The 9,252-nt window shown below is 37.6% G+C and overlaps 2 protein-coding genes across 4 annotated transcripts; both read left to right on the forward strand.

The window, feature by feature from the left end:
* Positions 1-786: 786 nt before the first annotated feature.
* LOC137715799 (acyl-lipid omega-3 desaturase (cytochrome b5), endoplasmic reticulum) lies at positions 787-3,732 on the forward strand. Its single transcript, XM_068455148.2, has 8 exons — positions 787-1,583; positions 1,671-1,760; positions 2,067-2,133; positions 2,305-2,397; positions 2,658-2,843; positions 2,932-3,012; positions 3,143-3,280; positions 3,398-3,732. The coding sequence occupies exons 1-8, from the start codon at positions 1,087-1,089 to the stop codon at positions 3,587-3,589; spliced, it is 1,344 nt and encodes a 447-aa protein (XP_068311249.2). The 5' UTR covers positions 787-1,086; the 3' UTR covers positions 3,590-3,732.
* A 1,282-nt stretch (positions 3,733-5,014) lies between these two features.
* On the forward strand, positions 5,015-9,249 carry LOC137716151 (disease resistance protein RGA2). 3 transcript variants are annotated; one of them, XM_088691503.1, is made up of 2 exons: positions 5,015-5,183; positions 5,718-9,249. In XM_088691503.1, exon 2 carries the CDS (start codon positions 5,813-5,815, stop codon positions 8,741-8,743), a length of 2,931 nt encoding a protein of 976 aa, XP_088547629.1. In that variant the 5' UTR covers positions 5,015-5,183; positions 5,718-5,812; the 3' UTR covers positions 8,744-9,249. The 3 variants fall into 3 exon arrangements, with proteins under 3 accessions (XP_088547629.1, XP_088547630.1, XP_068311654.2); XM_088691504.1 differs by having other exon boundaries at positions 5,844-9,249; XM_068455553.2 differs by lacking the exon at positions 5,015-5,183 and having other exon boundaries at positions 5,257-8,770; positions 8,892-9,249.
* The last annotated feature ends 3 nt before the right edge of the window (positions 9,250-9,252 follow it).

Below are 9,252 nucleotides of genomic sequence, written 5' to 3' on the forward strand. Positions count from 1 at the left end.
GAATCACCACCACAAAATATTTTTTTCCTTTCCAAGCACCATTGCCTAATTTTCCCACTTAATGCAATATTGAAATTGAAGCCTAATTTCCCACTTAATACCATTTTAAACTTGAAGTGGTCTAACTTATGGCCTAATTTCCCACTTAACACCATTTTAAACTTGAAATGTGTATGCTTTGTCATTGCCCAAATGAGAAAAACTTGCTTTGATCCGTAATGGATTGAAGTGTGCTTGCCTTGTCATTGCCCAACATGAGAAGAAAAACTTGTTTTGATCCTCAATGGATTGAAATGTGCTTACCTTGTCATTGCCCAAATTGAGAAGAAAAAACTTGTTTAATCATCCAAGGGTATTTCTTCCTATTTTGTTGAGTCACATGCCATGTGTATAATTTGTACGACACGTGGCGTATGCCATGTATGCCCTGACATGTCAAAACTTTAATGCGTTGGTGAACATTTGTTTTACTGAAATTTCGATGTCTACAAAGATGTTTTAAACCAATCACATATTGTCATACTGAAAAGTTAAAATATATAACAATACATGTTTGACTTTCGATAAATAGTTTTTTATTTTATTTTATTTTTTATCTAAATGGTGCAGTGTACTCTCGCTCCGTGCATTCATCATGCAACCATATTATCTAGCCCATTAATTGTGTACTCTCGCTCTGTGCATTCATCATGCAACCATATTATCCAGCCCATTAATTGTGTAATCTTGTTTCGTGCATTCATCATGCAACCATATTATCTAGCCCATTAATGGTGCACCTTATTCATCCAATCATAGAGTTTTTTGTGTCTGTTTGACGAAGAACTTCATCTCATTGTGATGATATCTTAAATTAATTATGTACTATCTTTGTTGTATGTAAGGTTCTTTTCTATGCAATGAGATGTTGATTGTGCTGATTTTCAAATCAATTATGTACTACTATCATGCATGAAGTACAAAATGTAAAGCATGGACTCCGAAAATTGTTGTTTGGGCTATCTATTAACCTACGATACTGCCACAAAAAGGTTCTATTGATCTAAGATACTGTCACAATGAAATACCTTAGCTTATCTAGTGTGTATGGTAAGGTGTACCCTTGTGCACCCATCATATCACTGTGCTTACGCTTATAAATATAAACTTTCTGATCTTAACCTCACTGCCAGTAGCAGCCCTCTTGTCTGCTCCACAGTGGATACAGAGATTTTGAACCAGTGGTTTCCTCCTCCTCCACCAAAGGATTCAGCTTTTGCTACAATGGTGGAAACTCAGACTCAGAAGCAGCAGAGCAATCCCATCAATGGCGTCAATGGGATCCATAACCACCACCATGACGAAGCAGATTTCGACCCAAGTGTCCCTCCTCCATTCAAGATAGCTGAGATCCGAGCTGCCATTCCCCAACACTGCTGGGTCAAGGATCCATGGAGGTCTCTGAGCTATGTTTTCAGGGATTTGTTTGCGATTTCTGCAATGGCAGCTGCTGCCATTTACTTGGAAAGTTGGTATCTTTGGCCTTTGTACTGGGCTGCTCAGGGAACCATGTTCTGGGCTGTCTTTGTTCTCGGACATGATTGGTAATTCTCACTCACTCACTCGCTCACTTCATCCTCCATTTTCTGCATCTGCTTGCTTCTAATGTGATTGGTTTTTGGATTGAACAGTGGCCATGGAAGCTTTTCAGACAGTAGAATTCTGAACAGTGTTGTGGGGCATATATTGCATTCTGCAATTCTTGTACCTTATAATGGATGGTGGGTTCCTCATAAACCTCTTTGCTTCATAACCTGCTTCAAATGATTTTTTTCTGTGAAGTGATTTTCGTGCTCCAGTTTTATCTCCCCTGCATTTCTCCCGTTTGTTCTAGCCTTTGGATTGAATAAATCGAAGGAGTATAAGTGACGGAAACAAGAGGAGTGCACAAGAAAACGAGAGCGTGAAAATCACTACCCTGTTTATTTCTTTCTATTTTTGACCTTTTAGCCTTTCCTTTTGAAACAGTTGTTGATTTTTTAATCTTGGATTTAAATTTTGAGTAGATTTTCATGTGATTTCTTCAGGAGAATTAGCCACAGAACTCACCATCAGAACCATGGACATGTTGAGAACGATGAGTCATGGGTTCCTGTAAGTGCTTCTCTTAATTCAAACTGTTCCATCTATTGTTAATCATAATGCTCTTACTTTGCACAACAGAAATAATTAGTTCTGGAATCTAAATCTGCTGATGCGGCTTTACTTAATTTTCAATTAGTAATTGATTAACCTGTATGTTTGTTGTTATCTTTATGGATATAGCTGACTGAGAAGGTTTATTCGAGTCTCGATCAAAGTACCCTGAAATTCAGATTCAGGGTGCCTTACCCCATTTTTGCATATCCTTTCTATCTGGTGAGAAAAACCCATCTTTTATTGCTCATATGATTTCAGAAGAGTGATTTTCGCTCTCCTCTTTTCTCCCCGCACTTCTCCCTTTTGTTCGAGCCTTTTGATTGAATAAATCAAAGAAGAATCAAGGGCGAGAAACAAGAGGAGTGCAGGCGAAGAAAACTGAGTGTCGTGTAATGTTTAGATTCAAAATTGTGTGTTTCTGATGGTTCATGAAGCTAAATTTTGCCTCTTTTTTTGGTTGGGTTGCCTTTCGCTATCAGTGGACTAGAAGTCCAGGAAAGCAAGGTTCTCATTTCAATCCGTACAGTGACTTGTTTGCCCCAAATGAAAGGAGAGATGTGATAACATCAACTACTTGCTGGACTATGATGGTTTCCCTGCTTGTTTATCTGTCATTTGTCGTAGGCCCTGTCGAAATCCTCAAGCTTTACGGTGTCCCTTACTGGGTTAGTCCAATTTTTATTCCTGATAAGTTGCACTTACTTGCACAGTTTTTTTTTTGTTTTCCTTATTCTCATCAACTTCGACTTGCAGATTTTCGTAATGTGGTTGGACATGGTCACATATCTGCATCACCATGGTTATGACGAAAAACTTCCTTGGTACCGCGGCAAGGTAAAACTGATACATTAACCCTACTACATTGATCATACATGCTGCAAGTGAAGATCTTATCAGAAGGGTTAAATCAATTAAGACTCTTAATTAAGAAGCTATATTTCCTCTCATGGTTTTAATTCTGCAGGAATGGAGTTATCTACGAGGAGGCCTTACAACCGTTGATCGGGATTATGGAATGTTCAACAACATCCACCATGACATCGGCACTCATGTTATCCATCATCTCTTCCCTCAAATCCCACACTACCACCTAAGGGAAGCAGTATGTTACTTACCATGCTCTTCCCCACTTAAACCAAATTAACCTTCTATTCACAATTTACAGATATTAGCCCTACTTGTTGATTCTAATGGTTGCATTCACATGATTATATTGCAGACCAAGGCAGCTAAACCGGTTTTGGGGAAGTACTACCGGGAGCCAAAGAAATCCGGGCCGTTTCCGGTTCACTTGATTGATAATCTGTTGTCAAGCATGAGCAATGATCACTATGTTAGTGACACCGGAGACATTGTATACTACCAGACAGACCCCAAGCTGTTCAAAAGTCTCAAGGGCAAGTCCAATTGACTTTTCTTTTTTGGGGGTTAGCTCAATTGGGATGGCAGATATGAAACGTTTTCTGTATTGCATTATCTGCCAAAAACCTTGAGAAGGATACTTGTATTTGGTGATTTGTTTAGTTTCTAGCAAATAAACAATGTTTTTGTCAATTTTGCTTTGGAGTATTTATTCTAGATTGTTAGTTTTATGACAATAGAGGCCTCGTCCCGTGAGTTATCCTATCCAAGCTAATTTTAGACAACAAACAAGGCCAAAGAGCAGATGAAATCGCAAAGAAAACACAAAATATTTTTCTTCACCAGCCCCCTAAAGTTTTTCATATGAAGTGTCGTCGTGAATAATGTGTTGCAGTTTTATTTTTTAAATTTAGACATATGGTTTGAAGTCATGGGGGTGAGGAAAGAAAAAAACAAGAAGATTTGGTTTGTAAAAAGTTACATTACTGACGATAATTTTATTTTGTGACATAAGATCAAATTACCTTTTTATCCTTTTTTGATTGACAAAAAATATTTTATGAATAGGTACACTAGCAATCAATACACGCGCTTTACGTATGCAATTAAGTTTGTTTTTTAATTTACTGCAACTTATCATGAGCAAGAATGACAATTAAAAAAGAAAATAAAATAAAGAAAAAGAGACTGATGCATGCTGCTCTCTCTTCTCCATCTCTCAACCTTTTTTTCGCACTGTACCAAGCCACTTCCCCCGCCTTCCCCTTCCTTCCCTGCTCGTACATCCCCACTTCTCATCCCCAGCCCCAATCATTTCAATTGCAGATGCCAAATTTTCAAGTTAATTTTAATTTTTAAATAGAACTGTTATTATTATCTAGCTGTGAGGTTCAAGTAAAAAACAGTAAAATACGTTTAAGGTAATTACTGAACTGTCCATAATTTTTATTTCTGTTCAATTTTAATTAGAATGTCAGAGTGGTAATTTCATTATGTTTTGGTTGACGATGAATGTTTCATTAATATGTAGTTTAAATTAGATAAAGAGAGAAGGCAAAAAGGACGAACCTTTCATAATATCCAAATTACCCTTTTTCCCATTAGAATGTCAAAAAAATTTAAAAAAAAATCATAAAAAAAAACCTACATATTGAGACCATGGGTGGTCACGTACTCACGTTTATTATTTTTTAAATTGTATTTTAATGAAAATAATAATATCTACCATAAGTAAAATTAAAAAATATATATATTAAACAATAAATAAAATAAAATAAAATAAAAAAACCAATTGCTAAACACATAAGCGTGTGACAAGGTTTGTGTATGTTTAATTGGGAGTGTCCAAAGAATACGCGTCTAAAGATAAAAATTGGGTGCCCACTGCCCAAACAATACTTTAACCGGATCCAAACTTGAGTGCAGAAATCGATAAAATGTATTCGTTCTAGAAGGCCGAAATCATTTGGGCTACAACACACAATGAGCTGATACCAATATCTCAAAAGGTCCATATAACCATCTTCCTCTCTCTCTCATCTCTGTAGAGTGCAGCAATGGATCGATCACAGATTGTTCTGCTAGGGTTTTCACCACCATCATCACTTCCAGCTTCCGGAGAAATCTGAGGATTCTTGTTACAGGTATTTTGCAAACTAAAGTTATCTTTAATTAAAAAGTCAATAAATTGTTAGTTGTAAAATGGTAATTAAGCTCAAGAAACACTCTTTGGCATATTACAATAAGCTGTATTTTCCATTAAATTTAAATTTAATTCTTGGGTTAAGCAGCTAAGCATCTGTAATTGTCACCCACGAACCCCTCATTACTTAGTTAACTATACTACTGCATTATAATTTGTTCTAGTAATCCAACTCTGATGGTTAATTATTTGTAATTGTCACCCACCACCAACCCCTCATTACTTAATTATTTGTTCTTGTTGTCCAACTTTGATGGCTTAAAACTTGAAATAAATATTGTCACTTGAAATTTTTTATGCATTATAATTTGACTATTTGGGTTTAATATATTATAATTTGGAGAATTTTCAACTCAGTTAGCTGGATCCATGTATCAAGACAGGGTGTCCCCGCCTAATTTTTGTTGAATTAAAGGTTAGGATACGTAATATAATTGACTTGGCGTTTGCCTTGAAAACTATAATCATGGTAGAGGAAGGACACTTGCACAACCATCCTGCCTTTCTTCTTCATACATACTTCCCTACTTACTTCACCAATCCACTATCAGTTGATTCCAAACACTAAACATGGCTGATGCGATTGTTTCCGTGCTGCTAGAGCGATTGGCTTCAGCAACTTTTCATTACATAGAAGATAAGGTGGAAAATGTTTTGAACGTTAAGAAATACGTTCAAGAATTCACTAGCAATCTCAAAGCTATTCAAGCTGTGCTTCAGGACGCAGATCGAAGGCAAGTGGAGGACGAAAGCGTGAGAAACTGGTTGGATGACCTCGAGGAAATATCTTACCAGATGGGGGATGTGCTGGACGAGTGGAACTATGACGTTCTGAGGCAACAGGTTGAGAAGCAAGAAAGAGAAGGTGCAGCTGCTCTTGTTCCTGAAAAGAAGGTCAGATTTTCTGTTTCCTCTGGTTGCTTTTGTTTTGGCCAAGTCAGTCAGGTCTTTCTTCGTGATGACATTGCTTCTAGGATAAAAGAGCTGAATGAGAGTTTAACTTTGATTTATAAGCAAAGAAAAATGTATGGGTTTCACAAAGAGAAAGGCACTCAACGACTTGAACGACGGATAACTTCGTCTTTCGTCGATGTATCTAACATCTTTGGACGAGAAAACGAAAAAGATGTTTTGATAACAAAGTTGTTGACTGATAGTAGTGAACAAGGGAGGGGGACCCTTGTCATCCCTATTGTAGGGATGGGAGGAATGGGCAAAACAACTTTGGCCCAACTAGTTTATAATGATCCCAAAGTTAAAACCCATTTTGAAAAGAGAATATGGGTTTGTGTGTCAGATCCTTTTGAGGAGATTAAGATTGCCAAAGCTATTATTGGTAATGACCCCCCAAGTTCAAATGAGTTGGATGATGTCTTGCAACATGTGTCTAAATTCATTGAGGGCAAAAGGTTTCTCCTTGTCCTTGATGATGTGTGGACCCAAGACCGTGAAAAGTGGGAGCAATTAGAGGTACCATTGATCCAAAGTGGTGCTAAAGGCAGTAGAATATTGGTGACAACAAGAAAACATGAGGTTGCTGATATGATGAGAGCAACAAGTCACATGATCAGTATGGGAGAATTGAGTGAACAGTCTTGTTTGTCAATCTTCAATCACATGGCCTTTTATGATAGGGAAGTAGATGAGTCCAAGAAGTTTGAAGATATTAGTCATGAAATTGTAAAGAAGTGTAAGGGTTTGCCTCTTGCTGCAAAGACTTTAGGTTGTCTGATGCACAACAAGAGAACACGGAGAGAATGGAAAGATGTTTTGAGCAGTAAAATATGGGATCTAGAAGATGTCGAGCAAAAAGTTTTCCGACCACTGTTACTAAGTTATTATGATTTGACCCCAACAGTTAAATGTTGCCTATTATATTGTGCTGTTTTTCCTAAAGATTATGAGTTTGACAGAGATTGTTTGATTAATCTTTGGATGGCACAAGATTACCTTAATTCGAAAGGGAATAAAGGTAAGGGAATGATTGGTCAAACATATTTTGATAACTTAGTAGCACGTTCTTTTTTCCAAGATTTTGAGAAAGATCGTGGTAGTGGTAAAGTCGTAAGTTGCAAAATGCATGATATTGTGCATGACTTTCTACAATTTCTCACCAAGAATGAATGCTTGATTATTGAGGGTGAGAGTGCTACCAATGAAATAGCAGTATTGGGTGATAAGGTTCGCCATTTGACCTTAGCTTCAGTACCCCACGGTCCACTTTCACCAGCTATCTCATCTTCCAATTGCAAAAATCTACGCACACTCACAACTTTTAAATCAAAAATAACTGCAATAAGCTCAGATTTTATTTTGCAATTGAAATGTCTTAGGACATTAATTTTGAGTGGTGAATGGATAGGTTATACTTACGTCAAAGAACTCCCAGAGGAGATTGGACAATTGATCCATTTGAAGCATATTGATTTGTCTTATAATAGTAGTTTGGAGAAATTACCGGATGCTATTTGTGAATTGTACAATTTGTGTACCTTGCGCCTTTTCTATTGCGTCGCACTTGAAGAACTACCTGATAACATGGGAAAATTGATTAGCTTAAAACATCTTTATATTGAAGGATGTCATTCTCTCGAGTACTTACCAAAAGGGATTGGGAGGATATCAAGTTTGCAGACACTGGATACGTATATTGTGTGTTGCGATGACAAGGAAGAAGCATTACGGTTTGAAGATCTGAGAACCTTGAAACTTCAGGGTAGTCTTGTCGTACGGGTTTCTGGGGATGTAAAAGATGTGAGGGAGGTTGAGAAAGCTCAGTTGTGGGATCAAAAGAAACTTTTTCATCTTGGAATAGATTGTAGAGATGTGCACTACAAGCAGACAAAAAGCAGTGTAGAAATATTGAATGTCTTACGACCGCACAAAGATCTGGAAGCTTTGGACATTCTTGGGCATACTGGGACCGCCTGGCCAATTTGGATGGCATCGTTAAACCACTTGAGAATCGTTACCATTGTAGGGTGGGAAGAGTGTGAACTTTTGCCTCCTCTTGGGAAACTTCCGTCCCTTGAAATACTGACCATAGATGGGATGCCAGGAGTGAGAAAGGTTGGTGGTGAATTTTTGGGAATGGAAGATCAAACATCATTCAAATCATCGCCATCATTATTCCCAAAATTGAAAGAACTCCGCCTTCGCAAAATGGGTAACTGGGAAGAGTGGGAAGGCGTGGAAGGGTGGAAGAAAGAAGAATCTGAAATTACAATCATGCCATGCCTTTCTTACTTAGAAATTTATTTCTGCCGTAACTTAAAGACACTACCAGACTTCCTTTGCAAGGTACCACTACAGAATCTTATCGTCAACAGATGCTCGAGCATCCTTGAAAAGCTTCGCGAAGAAGGCAGTGGAGAGGAGTGGTCCAAGATTTCTCATATCCCAAACATCCATTTTCTATCCGAACGGAGGGCTCCAAATCTAATGCATCCTGAAACTAGAAATTGGCGGACCCTGGAGCTTATTTCAGAGTACGAACTCTGAAAATACCAATCACGTCCACTTCTTCTGGTAATTGAACTATTATGTAGATATTTATGTATGAGATTATTAATAGTCACTGCCATTATATTTGTTTTCTTATGGCACAATCTTCTGGTAATTGTACTCCTGTGGGGATATGTATGATCAGGAGCAATGCCGCACTTAGTCCCAACATCTTCTTACTGCAATCCGAGGATTACTGATGCTGATGGGTAATTGCTTCAACTATCAAACCATGATTTGATTTAAGCTCTGGGTTTGTCTCACTTTCTTGTATCTTTTTTGTTTTCGTTTCTAGAGGGGTAAGGTTTATGCACCCCTTCTTTTACATGTTGTTTTTTTCTCCTTTTTTTCTTGTACTATGAAGGGTTAGGTTTATGTCCTCCCTTCTTTTGCACGTTGTTTTTTTCTCCTTTTTTCTTGTACTATGAGGGGTTAGGTTTATGTCCTCCTCTTGACTAGATGTAATTTCTTTTTTCGTTATTAATAAAATTTTCCTTGTACGATCG

This window comes from Pyrus communis, chromosome 3 (assembly GCF_041283825.1).
Source record: "Pyrus communis isolate YQ-2024b chromosome 3, ASM4128382v1, whole genome shotgun sequence".
In the NCBI taxonomy this organism is placed as follows: domain Eukaryota; kingdom Viridiplantae; phylum Streptophyta; class Magnoliopsida; order Rosales; family Rosaceae; genus Pyrus; species Pyrus communis.

Coding starts and splice junctions, on each gene's coding strand:
- LOC137716151 (XM_088691503.1), top strand. CDS start 5,813: ATGGCTGATGCGATTGTTTCCGTGCTGCTAGAGCGATTGGCTTCAGCA.
- LOC137715799 (XM_068455148.2), top strand. CDS start 1,087: ATGGTAAGGTGTACCCTTGTGCACCCATCATATCACTGTGCTTACGCT. Junction 2,398..2,657: donor TTGCATATCCTTTCTATCTG/GTGAGAAAAACC, acceptor TTTCGCTATCAG/TGGACTAGAAGTCCAGGAAA. Junction 3,013..3,142: donor TTCCTTGGTACCGCGGCAAG/GTAAAACTGATA, acceptor TTAATTCTGCAG/GAATGGAGTTATCTACGAGG.